The sequence below is a fragment of the Haemaphysalis longicornis genome, unplaced genomic scaffold (assembly GCF_048455015.1).
Source record: "Haemaphysalis longicornis isolate Haplotype H1 unplaced genomic scaffold, Haemaphysalis longicornis Haplotype H1 scaffold_3, whole genome shotgun sequence".
NCBI classification, from domain to species: Eukaryota; Metazoa; Arthropoda; class Arachnida; order Ixodida; family Ixodidae; genus Haemaphysalis; species Haemaphysalis longicornis.
In genome coordinates this window covers 57,383,467-57,404,678 of record NW_027526335.1, presented here as the reverse complement: position 1 = coordinate 57,404,678, position 21,212 = coordinate 57,383,467, and the positions used below count along the sequence as shown (strand labels likewise).

The 21,212-nt window shown below is 52.7% G+C and overlaps 1 protein-coding gene across 1 annotated transcript in view; it reads left to right on the top strand.

Annotated features, from left to right (window-relative positions):
• Positions 1-272: 272 nt before the first annotated feature.
• Positions 273-21,212, top strand: part of LOC144174479 (circadian locomoter output cycles protein kaput-like) — a 47,383-nt gene continuing 26,443 nt past the window's right edge. The window contains exon 1 of the mRNA XM_077703192.1: positions 273-442. Coding sequence (XP_077559318.1) covers positions 372-442 — 71 coding nt within the window. The 5' untranslated portion in view covers positions 273-371. The remainder of the gene's footprint in view (positions 443-21,212) is intronic.

The window sequence follows — 21,212 nt, the reverse complement described above, 5'->3', positions numbered from 1 at the left end:
ACGGTGCACTATTGTTGTAAAACAGTAGCGTATACTACATTAAAAACGTCGATGCACAGGGCTAGACTTGACGGTGCGCAAACTACGCCGCTTAGTTTGTGGCGTGTGGAAGCGCTTCAAAGCACGCGAGCAATCTGCGTGACAACGAGGTAAGTAAGCGAAGTTTTCCTAAGGAATCAAGATGGCCGCAGGCAGGCAGCTGGGAGAGGGCAAAAGGGGTTATTTTTTCGCGACGATCCGCAGTTTCATAAGAGTTATCGAAACGGCGCTTACGCAACCGGAGTCGCCGCGCCTGCCGCCCAAGAGAGGCGTCTATTCTCCGCTGAGTCCGGCTCCGGCGCCGCGTTCGGCTGGGACGATCGACGGCCGGCATGAAGAGGACCCCGGAACCACCGCAACCGCAGCTGCCGCTCTCCTCATCGTCGGCGCACCGCAGGAACGAGTAAGTTGCTTTGAAACGACACGTTTTACGAATGCTGCGAACGCTCCAACAGTTTTAATGTGATGCGCTTCCAACAATTACGGCCATGTAGCGACTTCACTTCACCGCGAGAACGGCTGAACACCGATTGCATTCAAAGTTAAATGGCTCCTACAAGACTTTTCTCAATTTTTTTCGAAACCTCAAACGCTTGCAGAACGTAGTCAACCAACACATTTAATACTTAGGCAAGGAGGTCGCAAAGTACCTCTGCCAAACATTTCCGCCCTATGCCCATTAGATAGCTTAGAAACTTGCTCAAAAGATTTTCCTCTCTTTCCCTGTCTTGGTGTTCTTCGACCGCTGTAATTACGTCATTACAGCGGTGTAGTGGCTATTGGCCGGCTTTTCTCCAGTTGCAGCAATGAACGCATTCGATAGCCACTGGAAAAAAGAAAGCCACAAAAGCCAAGCAAAAACGGAAGGCGTACCTGCTAGGACAGGCAATTCACGCAGTGCCGCTCCGTACTGGCGATAACTGTAGCTTTCGCAGTGCTTCCAGACGAGAAGGAAGGAGTGAAAGCGTTTATCGGATATGTTGCAGAGTCGATTCAAAGGAAACAAAGGGGAATGGTAAAACGTGTGCACTGTGCTTCGTAAATTTGCATTCGTGGACTTGTGAGCGCGCGTAACAAAATAAAACAGCCCCCTGCTTTGAAATATTTCGTAGTCTGTTGACTTCGCGAGATAAATGGCGAATTGAACATAAAAAATCAAATTGCGTTCGCTTTCAGAAATCTAATCAGACCGTCTCTATAGAGAAAAAAAAGATGCTCTGGTTGTTCGCGATTCGTTCTAACCAGATCTGACGAAATTTGATGAGCAGGAAACTAAGGCAGACACAGACAGGGGACAGGGGTAGAAAAGGGCAACGTTTCAAACGCGGATCGTCCTTTCCAGACAAAGAATTACAAAAAGATAAATTTCTCCCGTCTTCATGGTATAAGACCTCAACAAAATGCTTTGAAAACGGCAAAAATGGCTAACTTTATTTTTCTCACAGTCGTACACTCGCACATATTTTCATCAATATCACGGAAGCGCCGACCGTTATGGGAATCTGCGCCGTATAACGGAGCAATACCGCAAATTCGGCGACAGTTGCTGCATGCGCACTTAGCAGCAAATGCTGAGCACTGGCCGCGGCGGCCGTCGTCTGCTAGGCTGTTCCAAGAGCAGAACGCGCCCAGGATTCTTTTTTTAGCGTTTATTTTGCCACAGGGCATAGATAAGGGGTATGAGTGGATGATGAGGAAAGTTTGTTAGATGAACATAAGAATGTTCGCTTCGCGTATAAAGTCTAGGAGGGAATGATGATGGGGCCCATATATCCATGTGTTGTATGCGGATGCGTCGTCTACGCGGAGGCCCGTCGCCGCAAGACGTCGCAGTCTCGTAGGACGCAAAGCGAGGCAAGACCACAGCAAGTAGTGTATGTCGGCTATTGCATCGCTGCGGTGGCAAACTGGGCAACCGGGGTCTGTAGAGCAATCTTTGAAGTGAGGCCATTGGCGGGTCACGGCGGGAGTTAAGGCCACCCCCACCCGGATCCTCCTAAGCGCAACCTTTTCAGCACGGGTAAGACCCGGGGGGAGGGTGGCAGCACACGGTGGAATTAGAACACGTGTGCGGCGCCGGAGGTGTTCCTTTCTAGTCAGCAGGACAGTCGCATCATCCAGCTCTAAAGGGAAAGTCAAAGATGGAATGGAGACTGCTAGCCGGGCTGCTACGTCTGCCTTGCAGTGGGCCGTCAGTAGGTCACGCGGAACCCATTCAATCAATATCTTGTGAGCAATTCGTGCCGCAAGGTGGTGAATACTCTAGGCCAGCATAGGGCTACGGCTCACTAACCGTAGTAAGCGGACTGCTTGAAGGGCATCGGTGCGAATTACGATGCAAGCTTCGGGATTCAAAGTGAGTCCGGTTACAGCCAGAAGAGCCTCTCTAATGGCTACAAGTTCCGCACAGAACGATGCTGGAGGTTCCGGGACCTTAAGTCTGGATGTCTTACTGAGGGCTGGGTGGCTAGTGCAATGAATTGCAGTGGCAATCACAGTGTCTTCAATACTGGCATCTGTTTAAACGTAACAATACGTAACAATATGGTGGAGCCGAGTGGAAGGTGGCTATCCATGTAGGTGATGCGTTGTTGACGGGAAGTAGCCGAATCGTTCGACTGTGGGCGACGAAGGTCAGTTCGCTTGTTACCGCTGAATTGCACGAACTGCCACGGAGGAAGCACTCGCTGTGGTAGGGCTGGCAGAGTATGCGAGGCTGCGTAAGTTATTAATACTCGCACAGAATCCAACAATGAAGCCTTCAGTTCTCGAGCTTTGCGACGTTGATAAAAAAGTTAATCCAACGTGTTTAATTGGGCATGTTCCTGGAGAGCGACTACAGGGGTGATGCGTGGGAGCGCAGTAATTGCTCTCATAGCCTCTCTGTTAATTGATTCCAATCGACCCCACTGCGCTGCCGTCAAATGCTGGAACTGAGTAAAGTAGACCAAGCGCGGTTGTAATACTGCTCTCACTATTTGTCGCGCCTCGTGTGAGTTGGCTCCACCAGCTTTGGGAGCGATACGGCGTATTAGTGCGAGCGTTTGAGCAGCTTGGTGTTTAGCCTGAGCTAGCCAAGCTGTCGCCGTTCCTGACTGGTGTATCATCAAACCCAGGACTTTGACTGTTGGGCTCTCTGGCAGTGGTTGCTCAGCCAGTTGAAGGCGGATGGGACAAACAGCCAGCCTTCGGCGGCCCCAGTGGTTTGCAACAGATGTGTATGTTGTTTTACTTGGTGAAAGCTGAAGGCCCACTGAAGAGGCAAAGGCTGCGGTCACATCTAAGGCTGATTGCAGGCAACTCGCTTGAGTTTCCAGGTCATGGTGAGTGCTCCACACGGTGATGTCATCGGCATAAATGAGAAATTTAAGGTCCGGTACATCATGAAGGCGCTATGCCAGTGAAACCAACGCCATATTAAACAAGGTCGGAGCCAATACCGATCCTTGGGGCCCACGGCGTACTGAAACAAAGTACCCAACAGCTTCTCCGTGAAGGCGTATGACAAATGTCCTGTCTTGACGAGATGACTGGACGAACTGCCGCACCCGCATTGGAAGGTGGAGCATATCAATTGAGTCCAGGATAACAGCATGACTGATGTTGTCATAGGCTTTTTGGATGTCCATTGCCAGGATGGTTCGTACACCATGACTCTGGGTTGACGCCAATGTTGACGCAGCTAAAACACTAAGGCCGTCCTCAGTGCCAAGTGATGGGCGAAAGCCAATTTGCGCGGGGTAGTAATACCAATGTTGTTCAAGCCACCCCAACAAGCGAGTGGCTAGCATTTTCTCTACAATTTTGCAAATAGTCGCCGTAAGTAATACTGGCCGAAGGTTTTCTAGTACCATCGCTGGCTTGCCAGGTTTTGGTATAGGGACGACATGCGCTGCTTTCCAGCTGCCAGGAATGACGCCCCTAAGCCATACCTCGTTGATTGAATCGAGGAGCTGAGTGAGCACATCATTGTTCAAATTCTTGAATGCTTCGTAGGGTATAGCGTCTGGACCAGGTGCAGTTTTCCGCTTAGAATAGTCTATTGCCGCAAGCACTTCTGCCATCGTAAAAGCCGTAGCAATACCTTCGATGTCAGAAGACAATGGAGGCTTGTCCACATGTGCAGGGAGGAATCGAGGGGAAGGCAATAGATTTCGGACAGGTGTCGCATCATAGAACGGAAAAAACGCTCTGGCCGCTTCCTTAGCAAAATCTTCGGGACCTAGCCTAGCCGCAAAGCAAGAATGGGCAGCCGGATCCGGAGGGCGCCGTCCACGTTCCATCGCCCGGAATGTTCGCCATAGAGAGGCATTGGAGGTCTTCGACGAAAACCCCTCGCACCAAGTGTGCCACTGACGACACGACAGGTCCTTTTCGTATCGGCGTGCCTTTGCTGTAAGGAACTGCAAGCAAGCGCGGGTGTGTGGGGAAGCAGGATCGCGAGAGGCTGCAAGATCTGCTTGCCTGCAAGCAGCCCACAGATTAAGGAGGCCGATATCCGGCGCAGGCCGATCCACGTCCACCCATGTGGTATGGTTGCACAATTGAGCGCAGTTCGTATCCTGTCGACAAGGTCTGTTGCCGCCTCCGCAGACTGGGCAGCCAGATTAGACCGAAAGCTGCCCCAACTCACGACACAGCATTTGCGACGCAGTCGGCGGGCCCGCGACGGGTGTAGCCCTATGATGATGGGATGGTGATCACTCCCCAACAATCGGGCTCCAGGTGCCACAAAGGAGTGCCTGGCCCCAACCACCAGATAAGATCCGGTGCATAGAACACCGTGTCGCTGCGCCAGGCTGGTTGAGTAGCACGAAGGACGCGTCCGCAAACGTGTCCCGCACACGCCTGCCCCGGGGACTTGATACGGGGTAACCCCACTCGGAATGAGGCGCATTAAAGTCCCCACCCACCAAAATCGGGCACCCTGGGTACTGCTGCCGGATAGCCAATAGCCAGCCTAAATTAATGCGTGAGGGACAGCCCCTGCTGCCCGCTCGCAGCAAGAAACGACAATCACTGTTGCCCTTGTAAATTGGACTGCGACTGCCACTACCTCCTGATGCGAGTTGCACCACTGTTCCAGGGAGAGTTGAATTTGCGGGTAACACGCCGCCACATACACGGCCGCCTTGTTGCCCGGAGGCGCCGCAGCGTGCACACGGAGATCGACCATAAATGGGGACACATGGTCACTGAAACCCCAAATAGCAGGTAGAGCGTTTGTTTCTTGAAGAAGCAGAGCCCAGACGTGTAGCTTTGTTGACGATACGAGCCTTTAGCTCACAATCTTTGATGACAGGCTCCTGCAGTTCCAATGTAAGACGCCGGATACAGGTGGAGTCGCCATGGTGATTAGAAGTCCAAGCGCTGTAGGAGAACTGATGTCAGGTGGGATAGCTGGTTAACCATAAAACGCAAGAGCGACGAGGTCGAGTTGTCGGGAATCGCGGGCGACTTTTGGGGTCCGAGATATGGCGGCGGCTGGCGCATCGTGTTGCCGCCGGAGTTTAGTGACCTCTTCTAAGAGGTGAGCGATTTGCTCGTCAACAGCAGCCGTGGTGGCATCATCGGGCTCTGGCATAGGTGTAGGCTGCAGGGAATTCTTTTGGAGGCGGCGACCTCCTCGGCGCGCGGTGTCACTGTACATTAGTGGTTCTTCAGGTACAGAACGCAAATCAAGGAGGTCTGGCCAGTCTTCTTCGTCCCACTGGAGGGCCGAAAAACGGTTGGTTGTCGGTACTGCAAATGTGTTTGCGTTCACTTCTTTGAGCCGGTGGTTTTGATGGTGACGTAATATCTCGGTAGCCTTTCGCTTGGAAGTGCACGTCAGCGATGTAATGTGGTGATCATTACTTTTGCAGAGGCCACACTTGGCTCTCAGGCATTTCCTCATCCTAGCATCAGGAAGGGCAGGACTTGCGCATGTGACCAGGTCGAAAGCACTTGTAGTGGTACACAACACTAGGCTTGTAGGGTTTAGGTCGCGAAATGCAACCGTAGTAGTACAAGCTGCGGGGGGTGCAGGAGGTACTTGCAGCGTTACGAGGCAGGAACCCTTTTAGGGGCGAAGCTCCTAAAGCCATGGGTCTGTCCATCCCTTGTGTCTCGTGGTACGTGACCGCCGCATGCTTTCGGATATGTCGCAAAGTGGGCCGCGTTGCACGCGCAAGAACCGGCTGCAACCGGCAGCGCAAACTCGGCACCGGGAGCGCGAGCTTGTCTTTGTTCGCCAACGGAGGCGCGAGCGCACGTGCACTGCGAGGGGGAGATCACGCAAGAGATCACGCCACGAACGCAGGCAGTCGTTCTCGGAGATCGAACGAGACGCAAGGACCTTTGCTCGTTTCCTCTCGTCTTGTTCGGGCACAAGTTCGCCCTAAATAAAAGTTCTTTCTTTAACGTTGTGTCCCATCCTACGTGATAAATTGTGGTGGAGGTGCGGGGTAGTCCTCGATGGCGCGGGGTCTTTCACCAGGTTTGGGCCTGGGAGCATTGACTCCGAAAATAAAAGTTGATTTGTACAATGTACGCACACAGTCTTACGTCTTTCTTAATGATGTAATGGGCGAACTTTCACGGGAGAGTTACGGTTACCGATGATCTCCCCCTCTCAAGCTTCGCCCCACTTATCATCATTCATTCCGTGGATATGGCGTGAATTGTTTCCCATCTAGCGCGCTGCTATGATGCGGTGTGTAGGGCAGTAAAGCTCACGCTCGAGCACCGCCTGATCTTCGTTGCATTCGACACCGTACACAACGTAGCGTTGCAAGTCAGACCCTTCAACTAGGTACTATTATGAGCAATATGAAAGGGACACAGGAACGCGTAGAAAACACCCTCAGACCCAGCTATGCGTGATACGAAGCGGCCGCCGTAGGAAACAAGGTGGAAAGGGGGTCGCTGTTCTAACAAATGTTCCCATTCCCGCCGTGGGCCTTATCGGCTGTCGGACGATACCGTATTATCGGCGAAATGACGTAAGCTGCTGCTTTGTAGAAATCCCAGCGGGGTGGGAGCATAGAGTTTCTTGGTAAGTATACTGGAAACTGCGCCTCGTAAGCCATGTCGTCGTGGGGGTTCATAGGATGACCCCCCTTTTTGGCTTTGGCTTGGCATGACAATTGGATTCTTAAGCGGTTTCTGGGATTTGCTTTCTTGAGTATACATTAACACGTTTACGAGCTACAAGGAAGCCGAAATACTCCCGTTTTAAAGCAATGCTTTTTACCTCTACCTCCCAAGGGTTCTTTCGCGACCGTTGGTGCCACCAGAAAACTCTCGCGAACAAATAAAAGAATTTACTGCACCGCCAGGAATCGAACCTGGAACTAACACAGTAACTAAGAAAGAGCCCGTTGTCTTACCGATTTAGCTACGAGCCCACGTGGAGACTGGGAAGACAAGTGGTGCACTCACCAAGCACATCTACGGCTTTAGCCCCTGCATTTTCACTAAATGCCACGCGATCACGAATAAAGGAAGCTCACCCCACTCCTGGCTTCTCCCTTGTAGTATGCCAATGGGCCTGTGGCTTCCAGTGTTCACGTAAAAAATCTCAGCTCCTTGTCGTCCGCCCTAACGCCAGACGATACCTCAAGGAACACATTCATGTACTCCTTGATGGCCAGGCCATCACTCCGAGCCCCAGCATCAAGATCCTGGGCCTATATCTTCAGGCCAACACCAAGAATGACGTATCCTTGCAGCGCCTCAAACACAGCATCAATAAATCATACACATTATCAGGCGAGTTGCCAGCAAGAAGCGAGGCCTCACAGAATCCGATACCATTCCATTAGTTAAAGCTATTGCCCTCTCAAGAATCACTTACGTCTACCCCCTGTCTCCTTCTCAGCAAGGAGGACATACAGACGCTTTTTATAATACTAAAAAAGGTGGTTCAGCAAGCCATTCGTCTTCCCATGAGTGCGTCCTCACAGAGGCTGATTAGCACAGGGCTCTACAACACGGTGGAAGAGCTGATAGAGGGCCATCTTTCTATCCAGAAGCTCCGAATAAGCAGAACTGGGGCAAGCCACCGCATCTTTCAACAGATTGACTGAGCAGCACCGAATGCCACTCCGCTTCATGTACTCGTGGACTTTTGACGAAAATAAATAAAGATGCTCCCTACCGCTCCGAAGACGAGGGTCACCGACAAGCACGGGATCAAGCGCTCAACACCACCCTCGGTGGGGATCATTCAGTTATCTACACAGACGCCTCCCAACACCGAGGGCAGCAGTACACCATCATCGTGGCTACCTCCAGAACCAACCTCCTTGCTTGTGCCTCACTCTAGACCCAAGACATGATGGAAGCAGCAGAGGGAGACATCGCCTTGGCTATCACTCAACCAGGGGTTCGTAAGGTAGTCACCAATTGCAAACAAGCCTACCGGAATTACCTGTAGGGTTTGGTATCCCGACCTGCACTGCGTGTGCTAAAAAACCACTCCCAAAATGGTTCTATTCAGCTCATCTGAACACCCGCTCACGCTTCCATGGAGGTCAACGAATGCGCCCACCAAGCCTGCACTTTTACTCCCCCTGGTATGGAGCTGCACGAGGACAGCCACCCGCTTGTCTCGTTCAGGGACATAACCCAGCATCATCCCCTTCCTTACCTTGCCCTTTCTATAGAACAACAATCTACCCTACGGCTGATACAATCAGACTCCTTCCCACACCCAACGCGTGTTCACTTAATGCACTCGAATCGCTACTACGCTAAATGTAAATTTTGCTCAGAAGTAGGAACACTCTGCCACTTAATCGGGGTGTGCGACTTTAGCCCTGAACCCGCCGCGGTGGTTCAGTGGCTAAGGCGTTGGGCTCTGGAGCAGGAGGCCGTGGGTTCGATTCCTGGCCGCGGCGGCCGCTTTTCTGATGGATGCGAAAAGCAAAAACGCCCGTGTGTACGAGATTTCGGTGAACGTTAAAGACCCCCAGGTGGTCGAAATTTATCCGGAGCCCTCCACTACGGCGCGCATCATCGCCTGCGTTGCGTCGGCTCGTTAAACCCCCACAATCATTCAAACTTCAGCCCTGAGAACCCTCCTCTCTTTCCGTCAACTACTGAACAAAACCAACTGGACATGCTGCTGTCCAGACCCTCTCTGCCTACCCAGCTTCAGCTGGAGGACAGAGTGCAGGCGGCGGGCACTGAATATGGGCTACAGTGAGGAAGAAACCGCCCCTCTGGGCCGCACTCTGGGCCGTTCAAAAATCTGAATAGATGTATTTCCTCCTCCAGCCCCTCTTCCTCCTTCTCCTCCTGCTCCCGCTCCCTCTCTGCCGCCGATCTTGTCGCCTCCGTCCGCGACGGCAGAGACGGCGAAGTGAGATCGTCTGCCAGCGTGTTTGAGCTTTGATTTTATATAAAAAGAGTTACCACTCATCTGCTACACCAATACAACTCAACTATCAACCGTTCATGCTTCATGCATTAATTTAACCTTAGCAAGAATATCCCTTTGAAGTTGAAGGATCCCCCTTCGAGCGTAAAGGGTTCGCGAGCCCGAACCTGCCCGACGAAGTAACGCCGATCCGCATGAGAACAAATCTCCGGTTTATTCCGGGAAAACCAAAACAGGAAAAAACAAACAAGGCAGTTTGGGAGGCAACAAAAAGAGAGCACAGCAAGCAAGCGCCGAAAGCGCGTAAAGAAAACATTGCGGTGGTTGAAACCCTGCTTGTCCAGAAAGGTACAGCATGGTGCTGTACACTCACGACGACGTCTTCAGTCACTTGTGCCGACGTCGGGTGAAGAGCGTCCGCCTCGGACGCTGGTTGCTCCTCGCGGTCCGGGCGTCATGGTCGTGGCTCGCCGCCGCCCGCGGCCGCAGCTGCTCTCGCGTGTCCCTCGGTGCGCACTGTCCAGCTGCTCCTGTGAGCGCCGCTTTTAAGCCACTCTGTTGGTTGTGCGCATGCTCCGGGTTCTGTTGCACTACACGTGTCCGTTGCGGCTCACTGTTCATCGCACACGCGCGCACGGGCACCATGACGCACTGACGCCACTATCTGTGTTCGTCCGGCACTCACTGCAGTGTAATCACCCTCCGCGGGCGCACGTAGGGGCTGCGTCCCTACATTCCCCCTCCCCCAAGACCGGACAACTCGCTAGTTGTCCGAGAAGCGCTGGGGGGCTGCCGTTGAGGATGCCTTCTCCTGTGGGTTTGAGATGAGTGCCGGTGGAGGTCTCTCCGCCAAACCTTGTTGCTGCAACGTTGAGCGGATAGCGTATCCTAGAAGAACATTAGCAAGATTAGATTTCTTCTACAGAGAGTCGCTCATAATATGCCTTAAGGTCGTCAATGCCTACGGGACCCGTATCCCGCCCTCCCTGCAGGTTGCGAAGGCGATACGTCAGCCGAGATGTGCGCTTTGTTACCTTATAAGGACCTTCCCATCGGTCAGCCAGGGAAGCAGCAAACCCTTTTGCTGCATCGCTCAACGGATGCGTGCGGCGCAGTACCAGGTCACCCACGGAAAACTCGACCTGGCGCCGTCCCTTGTCGTACTGCTGGCGCTGTTCGAGGCGTGCCAAGTCCAGGTGTTGCCTGGCTTCCTGGAGGGTCTCGTTCATGCTGCTGCGGAGATCCTGCGCATACTTAACATAAGTGCGAGGGTGCACCTCGACCTGGTCACTGAACGAGTGTTCGATAGGAAAGCACAGGTCGCGACCAAAAAGCATGACTGCTGGTGTGAACCCGGTAGAGCGATTGACCGTAGTCCGAGTGGCAAACGCCATTTCCAAGAGGTGAGCATCCCAGTCTTTGTGACGTTCAGTGAAGGCCACCAGCATCATCTTCAAGTTTCTGTTGACCCGTTCCGTAATGTTCGCTTGTGGATGGTACGGAGTAGTCTTCTTATGCACTACGCCCATAACCGAACAAGTGTCCACGAAGTTTTTGCTGGTGAAGTACGTCGCATTGTCTGTTATGAGCTGTTCTGGAAAACCAAAGCGGGTGAAAGTGTCCAACAACTTCTCCCAGATCAACTTAGAATCAAGTCTACGTAATGCGTACAGCTCGACCCACTTGGAGAAATGATCTGTGACGACCAGAAGGTAGCGATTGCCCTTCACTGATCTTGGGTATGGACCCATCACGTCACACGCCGCGATTTGCCAAGGGAAGCGGCTCTCGACTGACTTCATGAGGCCAGGTGGTTTACCTCCTCTTGGCTTGACAGACTGGCAAACTGGGCATGTCTGGGCGTACTTCATTACCTCTTTTCTCAGGCGAGGCCATGTGACAACGCGGCATAGCTTTTGGTAGGTTTTCAGACCGTCACTATGACCAGCAAGGGTAGTGTCGTGGTAATATTCCAGAAAAGACCTTCTTAGGCGCTTTGGTAGGAATACCCGGAAGGGATACTCACCACTGTCGGTGTCTGCGCTTGGAATGTACCGCAGTAGCAAACCGTCCTGGCTTTGGACGTAGCAGTCGTAGTCCGGGACCCTCGCCGTCATAGTATCGTCGTTCTCTGCGGCCGTAATCGACTCCCGAATGCGCTTGCACTGCTCGTCGGCCTGCTGCGCTTCAAGCATCTCCTGGCGACTTACAAGGGTTCCCCAGGCTTCTCCAGGCGTTGTAACCGCGAAGACCTGGGGTTCTGGTTGCTGTTGTGCTGGTAGGGGTGCGCGAGACAAGGCGTCCGCGGCTTTGTTGCTGGTGCCCTTCTTGTATTCCACTTTGTAATGATACTTCTGCAGGTTTAGCGCCCAGCGTGCGAGGCGACCTGCAGGGTTCTGAAGCCGTGACAACCATGACAGTGCTTGGTGGTCAGTCTGTATCGTGAAATCTGCGCCATCCAAGTACATGTTAAACTTTTTGAGGGCGGACACTATGGCAAGACACTCTTTTTCTGTCACTGAATAGTTCTGTTCGGCTGCTGAGAGAGTGCGGCTGGCGAATGCCAGAGGGTACAGTTCGCCGCTATGCTCCTGTAGCAAAACAGCCCCTATGCCGTACTCACTTGCATCGGTTTGGACAACAAAGGGGCGGTTGAGATCTGGCAACCGCAGGCTTGTGGTGTCGGCGATGGCTGTTGATAGCGCCTGAAACGCCTGCTCCTCCAAAGCCGTCCACGACCACTTGGCGCCCTTCCTTAGCAGCTGATGGAGGGGCCGTGCCAAGTCCGCACAGTTCGGAATGAAGTGCCTGTAGAAGCCGACCATACCCAGGAAGCGCTGCAGACTTTTGACGTTCTCTGGTTTCGGGAACTGCAAGATCGCCTTGAGCTTCTCCTCGTTTGGCCGGACTGAACCTTGGTCCACAACGAAGCCCAGGAGCTCGATCCTGCTGGCAGCCAGTTGTACCTTGCGGGGGTTTACTGTGAGGCCTGCGTTTTGCATGCGCTCCAACACAGTCTGCAAATGAACAACGTGATCCTCAAGGTTGTCTGAATATACAACCACATCATCCATGTACGCCATCGCGTAGTTGAACTTCGCGTCCCCCAGCACGATGTCCATCATGCGCTGAAAAGTTGCTGGGGAATTTGACAAACCGAAAGGCAGCCTCACGAATTCAAACAACCCTCTGGTACAAGTGAACGCTGTTTTCTCGATATCCTTCTCCGCTACGGGGATCTGTAGGAAACCTCTACTACAGTCAAGTGTGGTAAAAACCTTTGCTGAGCCTAGCGCATACATAACCGCATCGATGGATGGAAAGGGATACGAGTCTCTCGTAGTTATCGCGTTTAGGCGTCTGTAGTCTACGCACATGCGGACACTACCATCTTTCTTATCCGCCAGCACAATCGGAAATGCCCAAGGGCTTTTTGATGGCCTCACCGCTCCTGTATTTACCATCTCCTGCAGGGCTCCGTCCAGCTGTGGTTGCTTGTGGACGCTCAAGGGCCTTGGGTTGAACCGTAGTGGACGCGCATCTCCCGTCTCGATGTGGTGCTCCAAAATGTTCACAGTACCCGGAGCTTCCGTGAACATCGCTGCGAAAGGTTGTAGTACTGCTGCGAGCCGTGATTGTTCCTCCGGTGGTCCTGCGAACGACATCAAGATTGTTCGCAAACCATTTTCAACGCCTCCGGCGGTGGTCTCCGCTGTCAGCAACCCTGACAGAGATTCTGGTGGTCTTGCTGCAAAGCTGTTCAGCGGCGTTCCTGGGCCGTAGTGGTAGTTTCCAGCCTTCACGTCAAGCACTAGCCCTGTCCTGGCCATAAAATCGCGGCCTAGAATGGCTGGACAGGAAAGACCGGGGAGGTACAAGAAACGTTGCCTGTGCTTGCGACCATCTGCGATTACTGTCAGCCTCACTGCCGATGTTATCGGCACGACCTGATCCGAAGCTGTTCTGATACTGGTGCTTACGTGCCGGAATTTGATGTTCCTCGGGGAGCACCATTCTCCGACAACGTCTCCAAACACAGAAACCGTTGCTCCCGTGTCCAGTAGGGCAGGTATAGTCAGGCCAGCTACCTTGACTGTAATGAAAGGTGCATTGTCCACGCCTGCAGCCTGTCCGCCAAGGGCCAAGGGCCAACAGCTCACCATGCGCTGATTGTTGCTCGCTGGAGGCCCTTCGTGTGCCTTTTGCACCCCGTTCCCGCCTTCCATGTCGTCCATGTAGGGTGCGGCATGCTCGAAGGCAGTTGGTGTGGAATTTCGGCTCTGCTCCTGCACCCGCCGTCTGCGCCGAGCTTTCGGCGGCCGTTTTGGCCGCTTTGGAGGCAGTGGGTCTTTGCACTGCTGCGTCTGCGGGTTTGTGCACTGCTGCCTGCCGCGATGCGGCGAGTATCGCCGCAGTTTCGAGGGGCTTATCTCGATTGGTTGCGCGAGGGGGTCTGCACAGCGTGCCGCTGGGTGGTAGGATGACCAGAATACCAGTGCATTGTCGCGTGCGCCTGTCGGCTGCACTGTGTCCAGGGAAGGTGGCGCCTCCGAGCTCGCAGAGCTTGAGTACACGGTCTGGTGGAAAGCCGCTTGCCGCCTTTCCTTGTTGGTCGACTCGGGTGATTTGGACACGAATTCCTTGCTGATGTCTGCACAGATGGATTTTCGATGGTTAGGAAATGTCTCCCAACTGTGAGGTACTTGCCTCTGGTCATTCCGGCCGAACGGGCGCTCCCACGATGGCGCCTCACCGCCGGGGTGAGTCGGCGCTTGGAAACCATCTCCCACGGGGGCGCCGCACCGCTGGGGTGAGTCAGCGCTGCAACCATCTCCCACGGGGGCGCCGCACCGCTGGGGTGAGTCAGCGCTGCAACCATCTCCCACGGGGGCGCCGCACCGCTGGGGTGAGTCAGCGCTGCAACCATCTCCCACGGGGGCGCCGCACCGCTGGGGTGAGTCAGCGCTGCAACCATCTCCCACGGTGGCGCCGCACCGCTGGGGTGAGTCAACGCTGCGGCCATCTCCCACGGTGGCGCCGCACCGCTGGGGTGAGTCAACGCTGCGGCCATCTCCCACGGTGGCGCCGCACCGCTGGGGTGAGTCAGCGCTGCGGCCATCTCGCATGGTGGCGCCGCACCGCTGTGGTGAGTCAGCGCTGCGGCCATCTCCCACGGTGGCGCTGCACCGCTGGGGTGGGTAAGCGCTGCAACCACCTTTGCCATGAATGATCGCTGCTCGCTTGTGGTTTTTCTCCTGCGATTGCCGGTTGTCCGGCCCCGCGCCCATGAACAGCGCCGCCTTCCTTCCTCGCTGCGTTGTTCGCTTCGCTCGGGGCCTCCGTTGGTTCATCCCTGGGGGTGTGCGGTAGGTGTACGCACACGAAGCCTCTAGGCATGCCTCTTTAGGCGGCGGCGGTTGGTAGGATTCCGTGGCCATCAGCGAAGCCTGTATGGCTGTGGCCTCCTTGGCGAGGTCTTCAAAGTCTGAGAACCGCCGGGACCGCAAGTACGGCTGGAACCTGGGGTGGCACTGTCGGATGACCCGGAAAACTTTTTCCTCCTCGGGTGCTGCCGGTTCAGCCCGCTGGTACAAGTCCTGCATAGAACGCACATATCCCCGAAGGCTTTCACCTTCTCCCTGTGTCCGAGCGCGAAGTTCGTCTTTGATTCGGTACGCATACCCAGGTGGCAAAAACTCCAGCTTGAAGCGCTCCTTGAAGTCCGTCATGTCCTCGAATGGCTTCTGGTGACGTCTCCATACGCCAGCTTCCGCCCGCAAAGCAACTGGCAAGATCCTGCTAATCAGCACTCTATCTGAAATTGCCATGGCTTGTTGGTAGTCTGCCAATTCATAAAGAAAGTCGAAAACAGACTTCTTGTCGGTGGAACCTGTATACGTTGGCACGGCCAAGTTTAACTGCAACGACGCGCTGCAGTGACAGTTGCATTGACGAGCCTGCGGCGGCCGATCATCCAATAATGCCTCAGTGTTAAGCTTGCTAGTTTGAAGCGCCAACAGTTGCTTTTCAAACTCGGCCTTCGATTCTATCAGTTGGGCCATCAAGTCAAGAATTGGCTTTGTGTTGTCCGATAGCAGATCAGTCTGCGCAATACTATCCGAGAAACGCACGGAGGCATTTTCGCTTAACGCGGGAACAGCATGCTCGTCCGTCGACATAGTTGTAGCTGCAGAATACTGTCAACACTGCCTTGAATACAGCCGTTCTGACCGGCGCAGAAAGAAAAAAAAATGCTCCTAATAGGGCGCGCACAGTAAATCAGCGGTTACACTTCGATAAGCGCAAATTCTGTGGAAAGTCACTCACAGGATTTGTTGCGCAGCTTTCGGCTGCTCCTTTCCACGCCAGCTTCGTCGTTGAGCGGTGGCTTGTGGTAGACGGTTGGAAGCATTCTCCGGTCTCGGAGTGATGCTAGCAAAGTAGGCACGGCCGTCTTTTGTGCCGCCGAATCCGCCGGTGACTTCTGCGTAAAAAAGGTTAGCGACCCGAGCAAAGCACACACAGTTCTGAAGCGTTCTGCAAGCATTCTCACGTGCGGGTGGCAGTGTAGCTCGCGGGGCGAGTCAAGGCTCGAAGACAATAAGAAAAAAAGGAATAAAGAAAGAAACCACGTTGGGCGCCAGTGAAGGATCCCCCTTCGAGCGTAAAGGGTTCGCGAGCCCGAACCTGCCCGACGAAGTAACGCCGATCCGCATGAGAACAAATCTCCGGTTTATTCCGGGAAAACCAAAACAGGAAAAAACAAACAAGGCAGTTTGGGAGGCAACAAAAAGAGAGCACAGCAAGCAAGCGCCGAAAGCGCGTAAAGAAAACATTGCGGTGGTTGAAACCCTGCTTGTCCAGAAAGGTACAGCATGGTGCTGTACACTCACGACGACGTCTTCAGTCACTTGTGCCGACGTCGGGTGAAGAGCGTCCGCCTCGGACGCTGGTTGCTCCTCGCGGTCCGGGCGTCATGGTCGTGGCTCGCCGCCGCCCGCGGCCGCAGCTGCTCTCGCGTGTCCCTCGGTGCGCACTGTCCAGCTGCTCCTGTGAGCGCCGCTTTTAAGCCACTCTGTTGGTTGTGCGCATGCTCCGGGTTCTGTTGCACTACACGTGTCCGTTGCGGCTCACTGTTCATCGCACGCGCGCGCACGGGCACCATGACGCACTGACGCCACTATCTGTGTTCGTCCGGCACTCACTGCAGTGTAATCACCCTCCGCGGGCGCACGTAGGGGCTGCGTCCCTACAAAGTAATAGATGGTGTGGCTAAGTGCATTTCACTTCTCTCTGGTTTCGCTATTTGTAGAGCGACGTGAGTGAATTTAAGTGACATCGCATAGGTAATCGTTGTGTTTGCATTTACAGCTTTGCTTTCCAACCACATACACGCAGTGGATTGGCGCTAACTTTTTTTTGTGGTTGCCGTGTTCAGTGAAAAAGCAGGCAATGCGTGATCGCACCTGACGTTGCTGATGCTGCAGTCGAAGGACGTATGACTGAGCGGGTAATATGCCGCCGCAAAATTTGTAGCCGACGAAAAGAAGAAAAAAAACGTACTTCGACGAAGACAAAATACGGCAGATGCGGGCGCTTGTATGCGTCCTATCTTGTCATCGTCCATGACTGTTTAACGACACATTTTCTTTTTTCTTGTTAAACTAGCTGGCGGTCGGTGCACCAGTTCACCACGAAGGCAACGTTTTCTTAGGCACGCTCAAAAAACTTTCGAAACTCTTCAAACAACTTATTATTTGAGATATTGGTAAGAGTAATAAAATCACAGTCTCTAATGAGTTACCCCCCAAATATTAACATTGTTCGTAACTTAACCTTGGCCTGCGGAATAGCAGGCACAACCGTTCCGGCAAAAATACGCTTTACTTCCTTTTTTCTTAATTTTCAAACAGCCTGTTTTTATTTTTCACTTACATAATTGCACACTATTCTTGTTTTTGTGGCACTTTGTTTAAATTTGCGGTCGCTAAAACGTTTCAATCCAAGCCAATGATGAAACTAAGGCGAGCGTGATGTGTAATGGCGGTCCATGAGGACACAGACGACCTTGATGTGAGCCGCATAGACGCTAGCGCCAGATTCGTGTATACTGTAAGAAACTCTATGGGTTGGAGTGCCAACAGTTAATGAAAGAGCGCCCTCCTTTCCCACTTTATTTTTCACAGCGCCATCCGCGTATCGCTCCGAGTCTGTTTGCCAGGCGTTCCTGTGTTCCCTTTCATATTGCTTATGATAGTACACCTGCACGGGGAACACGTCTTGAGGTGTGATCATTATGCACTTGAGCATTTGTGGAACTCTAACTGAAGCCAATGCCGGGAGCCACACAGCGATGGTGTTTGACTTCGGCCGAGCAGCGAAGCCGCGAAAGCCTTTGGTGTCGAGGCAGGAATCTAAGTTTGCTTGTAGGATTCGGTTTGGAATAGTTACAAGGCTTTTTGGTGTCAAAGCCTTAATCGCGGCTTTGTAGCGGACTGATCCAGGTGTAAAATCGACTCGGTGGTCCATGGTCAGGCAAGAACACCTCTCTTGGAAACCATGACAGGGCAATTTCTTTTCCGAATCTCCTGTCGGCCACTTATGGCCGACGCGACTGGTTGGAGTACAGGTCTTGTGTCTTGTTAACTGACGTAGGCTGGTTGTTCACCTGAAGCTGTGATACGGCTTGGGTTTAATCGCGAAGGGCGGGTTGAGTGTTCATTGGCACGGCAGGCTCGGAAACCAAGTCACTCACCGATTGGTGTGCTTCGGATGTTGGTGTCGTGCCGACAGCATCGCAGCTTTGTCTGGGTGCAGCGGGAGCATCCATAGCTGGTGGGGTCGCTGTCATAAGAGCTCGCAGCGGAGGCGGAGACGGCCCCGCCGAATCCCCGCCGGGTGAGCTAGGCCTAGCCACTTCCCGATGATCGTGGGCTTCCGCGAGTCCGAGAAAATCGACAGATGACAGGGAGACTGGCGTCCGTTACCTGTTCTGACGATATAGACACGATTTTCTTGGCGTAGGGGAGATATTTCCGCGGGGTGCGATATTTTTCTGCAGAGCGATATGAAGCGCCACTTCGGATGCCTTCTTCTTCGTTTTCCCGGATTCTTTCCTTCGTTTATCAGACCGCCCGCCGAACAGCCGCTAACGGCGCAAAAAGGGCGAGTGAAAGTGGCTTATAGCAGCAGTCTAAGGTCCCCATTCTCGACTGCATAAATTCACAGTGAATCCGCCATGTTTTTTGCGTAAGCACAACGTAAGCAATCAGTGAAGTGATTCACGCATAGCTATGACGACATGCAGTGTAATTTGGCACTTCACTCATGAAGATCACAACCAAGGTATCAAATATTGCGCATAAAAGATTCAAAAATACTTGGCATGCATTATAAAAATTAGGACGGCAGCTGACGCTGGCAAGAGAAACACGCTTCTTCAGGTCAAAATTGGCATCAAAACCACAAGGCGATTGAGTAACGTTGATCCAAAAGCGAGCGAAAGGCGAATGTTTAGCAAAAGAACATCACACAATCTTTTATACTGTATCTGTATTTCTTTCAATCGCTTTTAATAACATAGTTGAGCTCTCTGCTTCACTGCAAGCTTTGTTGAGTTATCACGTTCGCGGCCGTCACAGCCGCCACGCTATCGTCTGCTGCTATGTTACAAGTTTGTGGCGGGATCACAAAAATTACACCATCTTCCCACGTGGGAACCCTGAGGAGATGCAAAGCCGTGCAAACTCCTGCAAACTCAAGATGCTTTGCATCTCCTCAGGGTTCCCACGTGGGAATATGGTGTAATTTTTTTGCTTTTCGCCTCTATCAGAAAACCAGCCGCCGCGAGCGGGAATCGAACCCGCGACCTCGTGCTCAGCAGCGCAACGCCTTAGTCACTGAGCCACCGCGGCGGGTCACTGACGGAATCGTTGGCGTCCATTGTCAGCTCATCGGACGGCGCAGACCGAAGCAGCAACTGAAGGGAGCAGCGGCGCGGACCTGGTTTATCTGATGTGGCGAGGGGGAGGAGAGAGGAGGAGCAGCGCGCACAGCTGTTGGGAAGAAGAGAGAGTGACGTTATCACAGCTGGCGTGAAGAGGGGGAGAGGAGGAGCAGCGCACACAGGTGGTGTGGAGAGTAGGAGCGGAGAGAGTGACGTTATCAGAGCTGGCGTGGAGAGGAGGAGAGGTGCGGATGGACGCCGGAAGGACAACGGACAAGCAAGAGATGCTTTGCATTAAAAAAGACGGCCGTGACTATCGGTTGTAACACGCGGTAAGGAAAGCGAAACGGTACGGCTGATAATGGCAGAGCCTACCGATGCCGCCGATTCACTCATTTGTCGAGCTTGAACTCAATCAGCGGAGTAATGAATAAAACAGTCAGATTTATTTGTTATTTTTCTCCTGAATTCGATCATGGGACCCATCAGCTTACTAGGAGAACTGTGGACAAATGCCATGCATTGAGTTCTCTTTGTCACGGAGAGGCTTGTACAGCCCTCTTATGTTGCTGTTGCGCCAAACAAATAATTTTTATTTTATTTTTTATTGCCAGACATGAAAACAAAATACGGCACGTTATTTGTATGCTCCGTGACCGCTGACTTGAAAAGAGTCGAAACTATTATTTCTTTCAGTAGAAAACAGTTTTAAACCGCGCGTAGTGCGAAACTGCACCTGCTGCAAATTCACGGGTTTCTCACGGCGCCGAAGGTCGGTGGAATTTTTTGCGCTATTCCGCTACGACAAGCAGCCGCCATTTTCGAGCTATTACGTAACAACATCACTTTTACGCAGGCTGAAGTTGCCAATGTGTGACGAAAACGTTCTCGCCAACTGTTTAAATTGCGTCCCGCCTTCTCAGCCAATCACAGAGAGGGCGCGACATACAAGCCGTATTGCTGTTTAATAGCAAAGACAGGCATATACGTTGCCATGTCCGCTGCATTTAGTCTAGTTTTTCATTCCCCGCCAAGCACTGTGCGCTTTCAGTAAGGAGAAATAAGGCAAACTTTCGCAGAGGTCGGTAGACTTACTCATAAGTCCACAAACTCACGCTTGAGTTTGAGTTTGAGTGAGCGCTAGGCTATTGTGGCATTGTGAATTTGAGCTTGAGTGAGTTTGAGAGGAATGAGTCCGAATGAGTTTGAGCCCGAGTGCTTTTGAGAACGCCTGAGACCAAGTGAGTTCTAAGTCCATTCTGAATTCTGAGTCCATTCTGAGTTCTGAGTCCATTCTGAGTTCTGAGTCCATTCTGAGTTTTGAGTCCATTTTGAGTTTTGAATCCATTTTGAGTTGTGAGTACATTGAAATCTGATACTTTAGAACTGGTGCCAGTAAACGTCATGAAACGTCAAAATGACGAAAGCACACACAGCCGCTTTGTCAATCGGAAGCACATGACCAAGACTGAAAACCAATCAGAAAATACTTCCGGCAAATTCACAGTTCATGGTGAATTTAGTTCGTCGAGAATAGAGCCCCAAATCTCTAAATGTGCATTTTTTAGCGTTTTATAAGGTATTGATGCAGCAGCCTCTCTTGTGAACAAATCTCCAACAAGAGCCTAGAAGACGACGGCTCCCACAGCCAGTGCTTAGTGCGCATGCGGCAACTCTCGCCGAGTTTGCCGTGTCACCCCGGCATTCGGCGCTGATCAACCAAACGGTCGATGCTCCCGGGATATTGATAAAAACTTGGGCGGCTGGGCATTTCTCTCTGGCTCTCTCCTTCCCCCACACCATTTTTTCCGTCTTTTCATTTTTTTCGATCTATTCATATTGTGGGTGTGTGCGCATACTTGT